This window comes from Cyprinodon variegatus, unplaced genomic scaffold, assembly GCF_000732505.1.
Source record: "Cyprinodon variegatus isolate N-32 unplaced genomic scaffold, C_variegatus-1.0 Scaffold1256, whole genome shotgun sequence".
NCBI lineage: Eukaryota > Metazoa > Chordata > Actinopteri > Cyprinodontiformes > Cyprinodontidae > Cyprinodon > Cyprinodon variegatus.
This window is the reverse complement of record NW_015151709.1, coordinates 149,543-166,802: the sequence shown is the minus strand read 5'-3', so window position 1 is coordinate 166,802 and position 17,260 is coordinate 149,543. Positions and strand designations below refer to the sequence as shown.

The 17,260-nt window shown below is 39.6% G+C and overlaps 1 protein-coding gene across 1 annotated transcript; it reads left to right on the top strand.

Annotated features, from left to right (window-relative positions):
• Nucleotides 1-1,403: 1,403 nt before the first annotated feature.
• Nucleotides 1,404-17,025, top strand: kcnj13 (potassium channel, inwardly rectifying subfamily J, member 13). Its single transcript, XM_015401763.1, has 3 exons — nucleotides 1,404-1,673; nucleotides 6,096-6,652; nucleotides 15,672-17,025. Exons 2-3 carry the CDS (start codon nucleotides 6,136-6,138, stop codon nucleotides 16,244-16,246), a joined length of 1,092 nt encoding a protein of 363 aa, XP_015257249.1. The 5' UTR covers nucleotides 1,404-1,673; nucleotides 6,096-6,135; the 3' UTR covers nucleotides 16,247-17,025.
• Nucleotides 17,026-17,260: the final 235 nt, after the last annotated feature.

The window sequence follows — 17,260 nt, the reverse complement described above, 5'->3', positions numbered from 1 at the left end:
AGTGAGAGGAAACATGGAGGCGGCATAATGTCAGGGCGGCTGAGGGAGGAAACATAAGTAACAGAGGAAGCTGAAATACAACTAACAGATAAAAAAAAACAAAAGACTTCTATCAAAAGGGCAAAATCCAAACACTCGACTAAAATTAACAAATCCAAACTTGCAATGAATCAGATGAATTAATAAAAAGGCAGGATCTGACAACAAAGAAGGAAATGATGAAAACACAAACTTAATACGCTTTCTGTTTGTGTTGCAAAGTTTAAGTTTTCCTAAAAACATAATATCTGTTAGACCTCAATTTCTGCAGGTACCCCCTAGTTTTCTAACTAAACTTTATGTAGGCAGGTTGTGTTTGGTCCTAAAAAACAGATATTTTACACAAGTTTTTAAACTTTATAACTTAAGCAGTAAAAAATCTATGATTATAGCATTGGCTTTGAACAATTTCATAATCACAAAGGAATAAAATTAAATTACTGCTTAAATGTTTGCAAGAAATACTTTGTTTTGTTAGCATCATCGGAACCAAAAAAGATTTATACTTAAAAACTGGAAATCTATGGAGCCTCCAAATAAGAAACATTGGATCAACGAACTGTTGTAAACTACTCCTGAAAAAATTCTCCATTTGGTGCGTGGGACATTGGCTAAATTTGACCGGATATAGAGTCCCTTCCTGGACATTCTAACCAGATTAGACCTGAGAAACTTATAAGTATTGATCTTTACTGTCTTGTTTCAATTATTCCAATATTTGTTTTGTGACCTTTTCTCTTAATTTTGACCTTTCAAAAATAAGGTTAATGCTTAATATAATATTACATATGTTACTACATGGAGAAAGTGTTTTTTTGTGCTTCCAAAAATAGAACACCATTGTACTTTTGATGTAGCTTTTATATGGGCATACATTCTGAATAAATATATATATATGCCAAAATTAAATTACTGCCGTTATGAAATGGTGAAGAATATAGCAGCTCTAAAGTGGACCACAATTAACTGCAGTCGATTGTTTTTAAGTTAAACCTTGTCTTTAGTTTTCGACACTTACAAAATAAGAAGTAGAGTTGTTCTGATGCTCGGGTCAAAGTTCGCTGTTGACTTTTAGACAACTATCAGCTGTTTGGCTCCAAGAAGGAAGGTCTCAATGATTTCTGGATTAATATGTAACTTATCTTGCTTTTACACAGTCATGTAGTAATGTTGTCAGTTGTTAATGATAATTAAAACCTTCAGCACAGTGAGCTGTCCTGTAACTGAAGCCGTATTTATAGGACTGAATGAACTGTGACAAGGTGTTGATCCCTCCACCCCCAGCAAACACCCCCAGACAAATCCCCTCTTTATCTGCTGTCTTGTGGGAGCACTAATAGGCTCCGTGCAGAGTAATGTGACCAATTGAATCGTCGTGGCCCTGGAGCTTGACGCTGCACATCACAGTGGAGCACGCAGCAGCACGCTCAGTCACACTCAGACACAATCCTCACTGGAGAGGTCTTTTTCCACTCTTTTTCTGTTGGACGCCTTTTGGGATTTTAAGCCCCCTCTTCCAAGGAATCAGTGGCACTCTCTGATGTGCCTCAGTCCTTTGTCTGCATAACAGACTCAGAGCCAGACTGAGGGGAACAGGTCAAAGGGCTCCAGTTTAGCCCCGACTGCAGCTCTAGGTGAGTACTAACTTCATTATGATGCTGTCTTCTGGTGAGGCTCTGATACCTGGATGAAATCTTCCGCTATCTAATCAGTCAGAGCTAACAAGTTTTTACTGAGAGAAAGGGGACTTTTGTTGCATTTTGATTTCACGCTGTCAAAAAAAATATTTTCTGCTTAGTTAGGCTTTCTAGTTAGAACAACTTGTATAAACCAACCAAAAAACAAGTATTTAATCCAACTACAAACAGAAAACAAGCACCAGTATTCATCTTTAAATAAAACAGTTTGATATGTTGCAATGCAGACCGGCTTTTGTTTTGTTAAAGTAAAAAAAATGTAGCAGAGGAACAGCTGATCACACATTACATAAACCACAGTATGAGCACAGAGTAATCAACACACTTTTTCCTATGTACTGCATGTTTCATGCAGAATTTATTGAAATGGTCGAAAATGTGACGACATTACATGAAATACTGAGGGGCTAGAGATGACGACAGTAAACATTTCTTTATCTAACTGCCTGTGAGGCGGTTAGTGAAATTTAACCAAAGTCGATAAAGAGGACAAGAATGTTAGGTTTGATATTTTATGTCGAATTTATGTTTTCCCAGTGTGTTTCGGACTTTTTCTGAGAAGTTGTGGTTGAGTTCGTAGCCTTAAAGTCAAACCCATCCAAGTGCATTCTGTCTTATGTTGTTACAAATGCTTAATCCACAGAAATCCACTAAAAAATATATGAAAGGGTCTCCTAATCCTGGCAGGAATCCATAGTAAATCAGTTTATATTTGAATAATTTAATACATATGTCTGATAACCTTTGATTGTTTGATGGAAGATCAATGCTTGAGTTCACTGAAGAACCCTGAAGATCTTAAGTTCTTTAGGCCTCACTGCCTCAGTTAAGGTCAGGGGTCGTGGTTCAACAATAAGAAAGATGCTGTGCAGAAATGGTCTCCATGGGAGAGTTTCCAGGACAGAAACGCTGCTGAACAAAGAGAACACAAAGACCCGTCGAACATTTGCTAAAAGATCCTGATGATCTAACAAAGCTGGACCTTTTTGAAGGTTGTGGACCTGTTGCGTCTTTTATAAAATAATAAAAAGAACCCTGATCATTTAAACAATACAGAATCCCATAGAGTGTTTAGTTTGATCTTTTTAACGTACATTTTCCTTAAATGTCAGTGAGTTTAACCTATAATGAAAAATAGAGATGATTTCAGTTCTATTCTATTCTGCTCTAACATAGTGATCATCAGACATGTTTTACATTTGATGTCATTTTTCTAAAAGAAAAGTCATTAACCTTATTAAGCAGATTTCTTTAGCTAACTAATTGGTCTGATTATTTATGAAAATCTACAGCTGGATATAGAAAAATGATCATCAACATTTAATTGTGTGATGACACAAAGCAGAAGAGAAAGTTTATGGGAAAAATCCTCTTTCACTGCGCCATCTGATGTTTGGGCAGGAGTCAGATCCTGACATCCTGTATGCAAAGCTGGGAATCAAGCTCTCATCTGCGTTCTCATGGCTGGTTCCGTCAGAACTGGGATCCAGTGGACTGGAAACTGAACCATGTGACAGTCTTGCTGAGTGTTATCCAACTATTGTTTTTCTGAGAAGAGGAAATGTCCTCACTAAAGCAACTCCAAATTCAATCTAAACACAGAAGCTTTGAAGAATTAGTTTAAGCTTTGAAAATCAGAAAAGCTTCTAACCTGACATTGATGAAGGTGGTTTGATTTGTGAAACGGGTTGATTTGTTATTTGTGAAGAGTCATACAGCCGTGCAGGGAAAGCTCCCTGCAAGACGCATTCCTACTCTGCATGTCACTTTGTTGCTCAGACTGCCTCCCAGCTGAGAGCCGCTCTAATCTCCTGGCAACAATATTGACATAGAAATAGAAACTCTGCAGAATGCAGAGGTCTAGCTGTCAGACTGTCAGGACTGCCGGTACATACATCTCCTCCAGCTGCTTGATTCAAACATGGCTGTTGTGTAGATTGAGCCTAAATTTGTGAATCTGATTTAGTCAATTAGTCCAGTAAAAAAAAAAATTCAGCATCTGAGATTCATTAGGTCTAAAACTAATCCCAAGGCTAGATGTACTGAAAACAGAGCAGTGCTGTAGTTTAATTACCCTATATCATTGCTAACTTTTGTAATGAAAAGCACGTGTTTCATACTGTTAGCATTTTGCACTTTCAGTTCACATCACATCAACAAACTATAAATACATTTGATGACAGAGTGCAGGCTCATAGGGACACCACAGGCTGCAAACCCCAAGAACAGTTCTCATTTGTGTATTTAAGGACATACATACATTCAAACATACATACAATACATTCAGCATTGCTTCATAAACGTTGTAGATGATCTGAGAAACAATGAATATCTAATATGAAACCTGTCTCCTATATTATACCTAAAGGATTAAAAAAGAAAAAAATAAATCTGAAATTTCAATATAAAAGAAAAAAGACATGTCTTGTTGGAGTATTTATGCCCAATTCAGTTTATTTATGAAGCCCCAATTCACAACACATGTCATCTCAAGGCACGTTACAGTTCAACCAGATCATACAGTCAAATCGATTCAAAGTTTTCTATCTAAGGAAAACCAGTTGACTGCATCGACTCATTGACTCTTCAGCAATCCCTCACACTACGTGTGCTTGTAGCGACAGTGGAGAGGAAAAACGTCCTTTTAACAGGTAGAAACCTTCGGAAGAACCAGACTCAGTGTGAGCGGCCATCTGCTGAGGCCAACTGGGGTTCAAGGAGACAGAAGCAATGATAAAAAAGGCAACTGTAATATGGGGCCCCGTCCAGAAAAAACACAGCCAGGCAGACGAGCTCCGAGCCAGCTCCCATGTCAGAGGATGAAGAGAGCACATCCAGCTAGTCACAGTCAGAGAAACAGGACTACACTGGAAAACAGGCCGATCTCCCACATCTATAAACAAAGATGTTGATGTTGAGCATAAAGAATATGCATTTGTATCACAGTAGGTATGTGTCCAAATCTGCAGATGTACAAAAACATGCCTGTATTAACCTGCGTGAATAAATAAACACACATGTTCAGACCCAATCCACTAGCACAGTTCTAAGGTAAAACCCTGTTTTTAACACATTTTTAAAGTCTGTTATTGGATTAAAGTGGGACAAAATCAGACCAACCAAAATCAGACCAACCAAACATTAAGTATTTCTGAATCAAGACTATGATGGGCCAACCAGATTTTGCCTAAAAAACTAATGTCTTAATGATGTTTGGGGTTTAGGGGGTAAGATTCTCAATTTTAGAATTATATGAAATAAATTGTAAGGATTCTGGTGAAACAACATTTGCTGAGCTTACTGGCAGTTCTTTTTTTTCTGTTACATTACAATTACTGTCTGTAGATTAAAATGCCATCTAACAGATTTCTGATCCAATTTAATTCCTGTATACATAATGTTCTTGGTAGTTTGAAGGTTTTCTTTAGCCTGGCCCCCAAACTGTTCTACAACAGGATAAGTGGTAAAATATTATTGTATGCAAAAACTGCTGGGCTGAGAGGTACACCTGGGGAAACAGGTCTAATTGGGGTTTACAGTTTTACAAAGTTAATTAATTTAATATTAAGTGGGTTCTTGGGATGAGGTTTTCATCAACGTTACTCTTTAATGAGAAAAATATTTAGGTCTTGTAGTTGTTTTATTGTCCTGGTTAGATGATTATATTTAACGCTAATGTAAAACATTAATTCAATTCAGTTTATTTATATAGCGCCAATTCACAACACGTCATCTCAAGGCCCTTTCCAGTTCAACCAGATCATCCAGTCAAATTGATTCAAAGTTTTATATCTAAGGAAAACCAGTTGATTGCATCGACTCATTGACTTGAAGTCAATCCCCTAAACCAAGCATGCTTATAGCGACAGTGGAGAGAAAAAACTCCCCTTTAACAGGAAGAAACCTCCAGCAGAAACAGACTCAGTGTGAGCGGCCATCTGCTGAGGCTGACAGAAAAAGACATTATATGTTCCCTTCAAAAATAATGTATCTTCTTGGATAACTCAGCAGTTTTTGCACATACATTTGTCTTCTGGCAGTTACCCTGCAGCTGTCAGGTAATTATGCTCCTCCCATGCATAAGCTAAAATGGGAGGGTGCAAAGATTAAGCCTTGAGGCATTCCCATTTTAAATTTGGTCAGATAAATGAGTGGAATTTATTTCAATGAATTGCTCAGTTTATTCAAGATAATTTCAACATTCAAGACTGTTTAATTCTCTCTGTAAGATAACAATTTTTCTGTCTGTTGAGTGCTTTGGTCTAAATCCAAATGGTTTGTGTTGCAGTTTAAGGTTTGTTTGTTTCAAGTGAAAAGGCTGTGCTATTAAATTTATTTTTGTTTTCATTTCTTTTTCAGGGTCAATTTCATTTGCCCTGTTTGAGATCTGCCAGCAACCATGACCACCAAGTCCAACAGCAGTGTTCTGGCTGGCAAAGCCTCCTCCTACCCTCTATTGTCGTCTCCAGCTCGTCAACGTCTAGTTGCCAAGGACGGACACTTTACAATCAATGCCCCTGCCTGCCCCTCAAACTCATGGCGTAAAAACTGGGGCAGAGTCTGGCTGCTGGTGCTGCAGGATTTGTGGGGACTGTTGGTTAGTCTGCGCTGGAGATGGGTTCTCCTTGCCTTCTGTGCGTCCTTCATTGCCCACTGGCTTTTGTTCGCCTGCTTGTGGTACTTGCTGGCCCATCTCAATGGAGACCTTGCTGTGAAAAATCATGACGACCCACCACAGGATCACGTGGTTTGCGTGAAACATATTACAAGTTTCACTGCCGCCTTTTCCTTTTCTCTTGAGACACAGTTGACCATCGGCTATGGCACCATGTTCCCCAGTGGAGACTGTCCCAGTGCCATCGCACTGCTTGCTGTGCAGATGCTGCTGGGACTCATGCTGGAAGCCTTCATCACAGGTAAAACTTCTGACTCAAACCTTAGAGGCACTCTATCCCAGATTTAGCTGTCATATCTGCGCCAACACTTTTTCACATATACAGGATGTTATGCAGATAAAACAAAGTTAAGAAAATAATAAAATCTCTTTTCAGGCCATAAAACACAAAACAATTAAAGGCAAATTAATGACTGAAATGTTGGAAAGATGATACAATTCAAAACTTGATTGTATTTTACCAGGATTGTGTACGACAGATCAACAAAATGGAATAAAATGATACTTCGCTTTCATTTTTATTTTACATGTGAAAAGGGAAAAAAATTATATTTTGATGCTTATATGTTCTTTTTTTTAAGCAGCTTTTGCACATCTAAAGAGAAAACCTCCAGCTCAGTCAGACTGGAAGGAAAATATCTGAACACAAATTCTAAAGCCACAGATTCTGAATGAAGCAGTGGCTTTAAAACGCTCTGAACCATTAGTTGGAAATCAGGACTAGTATTCAGGGAAGTGACACTAAGATCTAAAGAGAAGCGCCATCTCCTGGTCAGATCCTGTAATTCAGTGAAAGGGTGGAGTCAGAGTAAAAAATATGAATGTCCAGGAGAAGGCCAGTGGCTGGAAGTTGGGGGGGGAGGGGGGGGGATTTTGCCGGCAGTCGCAGGGGAGTAGGCTGCCATTCAGCTGGCGTTTGACTGGGAAGGGCGGTTTTGAATGGCTGCCACTCTACAAAGCTGGAAAGAACGACCACAGTCAGTCAGTCAATCAGTCAGTCTGTCAGGTCTGTTCAGTTTTATTCAGTTTGGCTCTTTGGCCTCAATTAATAACATGTCATCGTTACAGATTAAATTCCATCAAACCATCTAGACAGACCAGTTCAAAGTTTTCTGTTCATTGCTTTGACAGCATCCTGCAGAGAAACATCAGCTGTATTGGTGCCATCAAATCCCCTGATTAGAGATGATAGAGCTGGGCCTGTTTTTCAGTGCTTAGTCCTGTGTCTGTCCTAGACATATCTATGGGCTCAGCTTTTGCTGTGACTTACTGTAGGCACTACATTTTATCCCTTTTGTGAGAAAACTGTCTCAGAGCTCATCTTCTTAACTGTTTTTAGTCCTGGACAGAGCCACCTAAGAAGCTTGTTGCAGCACTTTGCACAGCAAAAAAAAGTGATATGTGTAGTTGGCCAAACCCCTTCAAAGTCATACTGTAGATATTTGATAGAAATATTTAATAGAAATGCGAAAATATAGATCAAAGCGCAATTGATTCATTGAATTGGTGAGGACTCTTTAGCCAAAGTGGGCATGCATCAGTAGTTGCCATGATAAGTGCTGTCCAATTAGTACTGGCAGCAAAGAAACAGGCCAGAAAGTGAGGCTGTTTGGGAGCTCATAAGGTAACTAAGGAGCACAATGTCCCACCATCCTTTGGATGACATGAAAATTAAAATCCTGCTATCATTTGTTCATTTTTAAATGTTGAATGTTTTTTAATTGTATTGAAGCCCAGCTGTTACGGAAAAATGTATTTGTTTTTTCAAAAGTCATTTTACAAAATAATGTTGAAAAATGGGGAGCATTTTTTTTTTTATTTTGTTTTATTACTCATTGTCATACAAATAAATAAATAAGCGGAAAAGAGCCTGTACATTCATGTGTCTTTACATTTTGTTTTAGGCTCTTATCTCATCTATACAAGTACGATTACAAATACCTCAGCCTGCTGGGTGTAAACAATAAGCTGTAAACAATAAGCTGTTCTGCTATATCATCTGCTCCATACTCCCAAATACTCCCAAAACAAAATCACTATGAACTCAATTTAATAATAAAGTTATAAGTAAATGTTTAAGTTGTATTTGGACGAAGGTGTTAATTTAAACAACATTGCCCTTTCAGAAAAAAAAAGTTTAAAAGAAATGTTGTTATACAGCCCATCAAAGACTGGTAGAGGTGCAAAAAGAAATAGTTCCACAGGAAAAGAAATCTTAGTATTTCTGGCTGTCACTGTAGAACAATGAAACTGTCACAGGTTGGTGAAAGATGTGTGACGCTGTTTTTTTGCTCTTATCAAACATACAGCATTCAGCTGTGAACCACCCACTGCATGCTGTAGGTCTTAGCAGGAGGGAGTCAGCAGGACCACGTCATCTGCTTAAAGCAGGGACAAAATCTGCTGCTCCCAAAACCAGACCAGTGGTTGAAAGTAACAAAGTACATTTACTTGATTACTCTACTTAAGTACTTTAAAATTATATATCTGTACTTTACTTGGGTCATTTTTTGAGGACTTATAACTTTCACTTCCCTCCATTTTGAGGAAGCTGCTGTTATTTTAGTTCCTTTTGGCTCAGCTTAGCTTTGTAATCTGCTGCTCCTGTTTTTCTCTCTTGAAAAGCATCTCATCATGTAAGACAACAGCCCTTAGGACTCAATTTGGACTCCACTGTTTCAGAGATTTGCATGACGGTCCACAAATGTGAGAAACTCAGCGCAGATATTATTTGTAGTTTATAAATTTTATCAAGGTGCGAGTTGATTCCATGTGGCCAAGCTGTTCAGTAGGACTAGTTCTCAAAGCAGAGTAGCAGTTTCACTATTCCTTAGTGAAAGTGTGAGGAGAATCTAGACACTCCTGTTTTCTTTTTGGTTTGTTTTTGAATAAGAAATAATAACCATAATAGCTGTCCTTAGTTTTTGTGGGATTTTTATGCTTAAGTTCTTTCCAAGTGGTCTAGAAGCTGTAGCAGGTGGTTCTACGCATCAATATATCTGGTGGTTTGGGAAAGTTAAAAGATTCTTTAAAATTATTTTGAAAATTATACAGAAATTTACTAATATTAGAAAATTAAATTTATATTTTTGAAAACTTAAGTACTATAAAATGCATGCACTTTTGAATACTAAAGTATTTCCAAAAGTGAGTACCCTCAAACTTTAACCTGATTACATTACTGACTGAGTAACCTTTACTTGTTGTTTTGTAATGTTTAACTATTAGTATCAATACTTTACTCATGTGCTACTGTTGAGTACTTCATCCAGCACTGAATCAGATCACCTCTGGTGCACATCTAAAGACTGTGCCAACATATGCACCAGAAAAAGGTTCACCTCCATGCAGATCAAACTCCTGCCTTACTTGAACAGAAACCAGATCGCCTCTAAATTAATGTCCCTAGACTCTGCACTCCTGAAATGCCCTGCAGAATGGCACCTCCTCCATCAAAGACCAGGAGCAACTGATTGATTAGCTGGTGTGGCACGAATGCGCAGTGGAGATTGATGGACACCTACCAGAATGATGATCGGCAGAAATCTCCGCTCTCTTTTGGAATTAAAATTGTGTTTCTGATAGGACCATATCGGATTTGAATCTTAATTCTGTGATGCTTACATGAAACATTTTGATCTGATCTGGCCTTCAATCTGATTATTTATGTCCATATAAATTAGTGTTGCACCGATACCGATACCAGTATCGGCTCACTGCCCTAAAATGGTGGTATCGGTATCGGCGAGTACCAACAAGTAGAGCACCGATACCATTTTGAGAGCCATAAGTTTCTTCAATTATTGTAACCCATTCCAGGTAGGCAATAAAAAGTTCTACTGGATTCACTTTGTATTAGATTTTTTCCTGCTTCACAAAGGTAGGCAGCAGCTTGACAAAGCCATGATGGCAATTATTTTACATTATTATGGTATCGGTATCGGCCGATACTGCACATCCAGGTATTGGGTATCGGTATCAGGGCCAAAAAATGGCATCGGTGCAACACTAATGTAAATATAGCTACTGTCTTCGACCGCTAAGCGATGTTAAAGAGCGGTGTTAGCGGTGACACCCTAACAATACCCAGATTCCTGAGGTACTCAGGGTGAATATTATCCATCCTGAAGCACAATTAACACAGATATAGCAGCATGTCAAAATGTATACATGACAAGGAGCCATGACAACATACCTTTGAAGGCGTCCAAAAGCCGTATTATAAATCCTTTCTTCAATTGTTTGTACTCCATTCTTCCATAAGGGTCCACAAATTAAAAGTAACCCAGCATATTCATAAAAAAAACATTCCATTTTAGGTAATACGAAAAATATTGTCTGTTTTTTGACATCAGAAAAGTTAGCTGATCATAGCTAATGCTTAGCATCTTGCTAATAAAACCCAAACGTTTGCCTTCAATGTTTGGTCTTTTTTTTTTACATCGTCCTCCTACCTATAAGACAAAATTGTCTGTTCTTTTATATGACTCTATTTGGGTGGACTTTCGAACACAGCCTTTTGATTTAGACGTGACTTCCAGTTTAGAATACAATAAATTAACCTTTATCAATCCCCTAGAGGGGAAATTCATTTGCCACCACCCAACATCACATCACTATTGTTAGTGGATGACATAAAAAAAACACACACAGAAAAATCTGAAAGCTTGAAGAATGAAAAACCTTCTGAAGCTTTCAGTGGAACACTGAGGCAAAACAAAACTTTGGCTAAAAGAGCTTTTAAGACTATTAAAACTTTGTATAGAGGATGGTTTCTTAGGAATTCAGCTGTTCTCAGCTTAGAACTCAGTGTCTTTCGAGTACAGCGCATCAGGGTAGGCGCCAAACATCCTTAGCTTTTTTGATCATTTTGTTTATTCTGTTTTATCGTCTATGCAGATGCTGCTCACTGAACACAACACTGCATAAAATGCTAGCTAGCATTTACTGATAAAAAAGGATACGACTGACTTTAAATTGTCTAAGTTTCCACAGGAAGAAGAGCCTTTTCTGGGACAGCCTCTGTATTCTTTCTAAGGCGCCGTTTATTATCCAGGAAAACACGCAGATATTTAGAATAAAACAAAAAACACTTTTATTGTCAGTGAAGATTCTCAGTCATCCAGGTCATCGTCACAGAGTGAATACAAAACTAAATTTTGTTTTATTCAGCTTTCATGACGTTAAAAAAAACAACCTCTTTCATATGTAAGTTCAGAATATTAAATATATATTTATGCAAACAAGCAGTATTTTGGATTGGTGTTGGGAATGTGATGCAGAGTCTGTGACATGATTTAGAGTTTTCTCAACATTTCAGCAGTCTAATGGCAGCGGGGAAGAAGCTGTTTCGGAATCTGCTGGACCTGCATCCAATGCTTTGAAGCCTCTTCCCAGGGGACAGCAGGGAGAACAGTCCATGTTGGGGGGATGAGGGGTCATTGATAATGTCACAGGTTCAGGACCAGCAGCGCTGGGATGAAATGTCTTTAATGAAAGGAAGAGGAGCCCCCATGATCCTCTCTGCTGTTCTCACCACTAACCTCACCTTCTTCCAGTCTGAGGCGCTGCAGCCTCCACACCACACAGTGAGACAGCTGGTCAGAACGCTCTCTATGGTGCTTCTGTAGAAGGTCATGAAGATAGGTGGGGGCAGGTGGGCTCTCCTCATCCTCAGCAGGAAGTTCATGCGCTTTTGTGCCCTTTTGACCGGTGAGGTGGTGTTCACAGTGCAGATGAGGTAGTCTTTGATGTGCACCCCCAGAAATTTGGTGCTGCTGAGCTATTGATAAGCAGTGGAGGGTTGTTAGGCCAGTTCTTGATGATGATCTCCTTCATCTTCTCTACATTCATTGTCCGGCTGTTGTCTCAGCACCAGCTGCTCCACCTCCTCTCTGTAGTCCAGGTCGTTGTCATCTCTGATGAGGCCCACCACTGTGGTATCGTCTGTAAACTTCACGATGTGATTGGTGGTGAGCCTGGGGTCATGTGTCATCAGAGTGAACAGCAGGGGGCTCAGGACACAGCCCTGAGGGGAGCCTGTGTTTAGGGTGATGACATCAGAGCTGTTCTGTCTAACCCAGACTGACTGAGGTCTTTTTGTGAGGAAGGCTAGCAGCCAATTGCAGAGGGGTGTATTGAAGCCCAGCTGATACGGTTTTCCTATCAGATGCTGTGGGAGGATGATTTTGAAAGCTGAACTGAAGTCCAGGAACAGCATCCATACACAGGTGTTTTTCTCCTACGTGTGCTAGGCTCAGGTGAAGAGCAGTGGAGATGGCATCCTCAGTGTAGCGGTTTCATCTGTAGGTGACTGGAACGGGTCGAATGTTGGGGGGAGACTGGAGTGTGGACTGTTCTTTAACCACCTTTTCGAAGCACTTAATCATACAGGAGCCATTCAAAATTTACCCACTTTCCTTGATGGACCCTTGGCCGGTCCTTGGCTGGTCGCCTACAATTCCTTTTTAACATCAATCTTTGTACTAAAATATTCTGTCATGAATTGTGGACATTACGATCTAAAGAGAAGTGTTGCTGGTTAGACCCTGTCAGTGAAGGGGTGGAGTTAGAGTAAAAAAAAATTGCATGCTCAGGAGAAGGCCAGTGGCTGGAAGTTGGATGGGATTTCACTGGGAGCTGAAGGGAAGCGGGCTGCCATCCGGCTAGCGCTTGACCGGGAGGGGCCATTTTGTATGGCTGCTACTGTAATAGGAGTCAGTGCGACAGGCAGGGAGTCATTGAGTGAGGTTATCTGAGGCTTTTTGGGACCGGAATGATGGTGGCATACTTAAAGTATGCTGGCATTTTGGATTTTAACAAGGTGTTAGAAATGTCTGTGAGGACACTAGCCAGCTGAACTGCACATCCCTGCTACAACCGTCCAGGTATGTAATTGAGGCTTGGGGCCTTTCTTGGGTTGACTCCTCAGAGTTTTCCACACATCAGCTATGTCAAGGTTGAGTGCATCCTCTCCCTGGTGTGGAACGGCTTTCACTGTGCTGTTTAGTGCCTCAAACCTTCTAAAGAAGTTGTTCAAGTCCTATTAGAAGTCAGCATTAGCTGCATTTAACAGGGTGAGGGTATGTTGTAGTCAGTAATCGCTTGTATGCCTTGCCAGATCCTCCTGGTGTTGCTGGCATCATGGAAGAGATCCTGGATCTTCCAGCTGTGGTTCTGCTTCGCTGCTGTGATGGCACGGTTCAAGTTGGCACGCACTGTCCTCAGTGCCTCTCTGTCACCAGACCTGAGTTCCATACTTTTAGTGATTTCTGAACCTTCTCATTCATTCAGGGTCGTTGATTGGCCCAGGTAGTGATGTTCTCTGTTATGCTGAAGTCTTGAATGCATTTGTTGATGTAGGCTGACACAGCCATGGCATACTCATCTATATTTATTTTGTGTCATAAGTTACTGAAGCTTCGAACGTGTTCCAGTCAGAACATTCAAAACAATCCTGAAGTTTCTCCATGGCACCCTCAGACCACACTCAGACTTCCTTAACTGTTGGTTCCACCCTGATTAGCTGGGGCCTGTACGCAGGAGGGAGCACACTCTTTAAGTCAGCCTGGTTAAAAATGTATAGGTTTAAACCACCTCAGTCTGTTTTTCTTGAATAAAAACAGGTAAAAAAATATCCTCTTGGTTACTCCTTTAAATGTTGTTTAGCTCTTTTATCTTTGCACAGTTTAATTTTAAATAAATTAGAACATCCTAGCTGACAAGAGATGACTCTGCCTCTCTGTATGTGCGATCACCTCCAGTAAGCAGACCCACCAGGGCAATGTCATCCCAGTACTTCTGCAACAGATAGATGGCTGACTGGTTCTATAATCAGCAGTAGCCTGTATGTAGGACATGGAAATGGTGACAAAACTTTTTCCTGTGGAGCTCCTGTATTTGTTTAGATAAAGTCAGACTGCTTAACTCCAAGTTTTAAATACTGGGGCCAAGCCGGAAAAAGGCTAAAGTTTTATTATAGGGTAAAATCATTCAACTTAATTGCCAAGTGGCTGAATAGTATTAAAAGAAGAAAAGTCATTAAACATAATCCATATGGAACTGGCCTTAGTTTCAAGAAGCATGTATATATTGGCAGCATCATTAGCAATGCATCATCCACACCCACACCTTCTCTAAGCAAACTTTAGGGGATTTTCAAAGGCTAACACTTGGCTACTATTGTTAGAAACAACTTTACTTAGAAGCATTTCATAGTGTGTGATGTCAGAGTTATGGGTCTAAGGTTAGACAGAGAGTTACTCATATTATGGTGTTTAGGAATGCTCTGCAGGTCTGCCATGGCCTCATGTCACTACACTTTGTGTGATCCACCGTTGCATGATGAACACCCACCAACATTATACCTCTTCAACCAACTGTATACCTGTATCTCAGCTGCTGCTCCGTCTCTGCAGGGGAAACTCTTCTCCTCTGCAGCAGAGAGAAAAGTATCATACTCCCCAATGCAATTGGGCCCATAGGCCCTCAAAAAAAAAAAAAAAAAAAATACCTCTAAGATAGGAATAATACCACTGAAAAGAAAAACTAATTTACCATCAGAATTTAAATACTACTGCATACATCTTAATGAGAAATGTGTGTTAATTCCTTTCATATTAATTCCATCTTGCTTAGCTTCCTGCACTGCAAAAGATGTCCATGTAACAAAGTCTCACAATCTTAGAATTAGCCAAAAAAAGGCCTTTGGATCTTGTTTTTGAGATTAATCTACAAACAAGAGGTATTAGATGAGTCATTTTCTTTTTAGAAAATTCTACTGAAAAATAAGTGCAATAATTTGTGCAGTAAGACAATTGCACATGATAAGACGTTGTTCTGTGATTATATATTATCAGGAAGTCTTTATCAGGAAGTGCAATCGTCTTAAAGCCCTGGCAGAATAGTATATTTACTGGGTATATAATCTTTTAGAAAAAAAAGATTAATTTGACAGAATGTTCCCTTTATTAGAATAGCCTACTGCTCTCAAAACAACGTCAAAAATATTTGGCAAGAAAAAAGATTGTAAGACTTGGTTAGATGGACATTTCTTGCTGTGTGATCAGATTTGATCTGCAGTTTTCAAATCATCCCAGAAACAGTATTGTCTGGTGGAGTATTAAATCTTTTTTTACATTAGGTAGAAGATCCAGAACATTGATATGTTTCTCATATTCAATTAAGGAAATTTAGCTTGGATTTTACTGCTGCCATATCACTATGACAGTGTCCTAAAATGTCTTTATCTGAATTTGCAGGTGCATTTGTAGCCAAGATTGCCCGTCCTCAGAAGCGAGCAGGAGTGATCCAGTTCAGTCCGCAGGCAGTAGTGGGCCAACACCAGGGCCAGACGTGTCTAATGATACGAGTCGCTAATCTTGTGCACCGACCTCTGGTAGACGTAAAGGTGAGTGCTGTGCTCTTCGAGGAACAAGAAGGTCAAGCTCTCCACCAGACCTCAATGGATTTCCACTTGGACCATTTAGGGCAACAGCCATGCCCCTTCTTTATCTTCCCGCTTACCTTTTATCACCCGCTGGACCGCCAGAGCCCTCTCTATCCTGCTCTGTGTGAAGGCACTTCTAACCACTTTGAGCTGGTCGTCTTCCTAACAGCGTTGCAAGAGGGGACTGGGGACTCCTGCCAGAAGAGGACCTCCTACTTACGCCAAGAAATTCAGTTTGACCGCCGATTTCTACCTGCCTTAGGGCTGGATGCTCGGGGCAGGTACCTAGTGAACAAAGAGCACTTTGACACCACCCACTCGAAGGAGCCTTTGAACAAGGATTGTGTGGTGCAAATCAATGGTGATGACGCTGACAGGATGGAGTGAACATGAAAAACAGAAGCTCCAACTTGGACTGCAGGAGGGGTCATTTGCACACTGATATTTTGGTCAGGAGATTTCAAATAAATGTATTTTTTAACATGTCAAATTATGTCAGAAATAGGTGATGCTGTTTGTTCCAGTCATTAGTTCTACCTTCCTCTGTGCATTTTCAGTTTGAAGTCTCTGTGCAGCCTCAGCTTCTATCCTCACCTGCTTTCCTTGGTTCCCAGTTCATCCAAAACACAGTAAGATGCAAATACAGAAGGTACGACACAAGCAGAAATGTATGATCTGAAGCTGTAGACAGATATGCAAATGGCAGCCTAAATTCAGTCTGGACATTTTAAAGCGACGTGTGTCAGATATTAATCCAGTTTTCAGCCTTTCTTTGATATCTTCCTCTCTCTCTCTCTCTCCAACCCATTTGCTGTCTTTCTGCTCTTTAATAAAGCCCACTTGTGGCACAAAACTTAAAAAAAAAAAAGAAAACACCACTACATCCATGTCTTAAATGACGTTTCTAACACCGGAGTGGCCTTCATAATGACTAATAGGCATATATGAATGATTAATTTGTATATTATTGATTTTCGCAGATTATGAAAATGTTTTGTATTATATTGAATTTTATTGTGTCTGAATATTTAGCCTAGAGATAGAATGTGAGAGTAAATCTTTATTTTCCAAATATTTTATTTACATGTTGCTTATTTGATGATCATCCTTTTTTTCTATAATGTTTCAAATAAATCATTTAGAGGCAGTGAAATCCTATTGAACCTCACGCTTTAGAGACTTTGTACATTGACTATAATGAGAAATAAACATTTTTAAAGAAACAGTGAGAAAGATTCTGATTCCTTTATCTTCTCTATCTTCATGTCTCTGTTGAATAGGTTGGCAGTGAGAAGAATGTTTTTATCTTCTCACTGCACTGTATTCTGCTGCCGTTTGATACAGTATGATGTTTTAATAAGCTTATTGCATTTCTAATAGACTGTTGACCAAGATGGACCA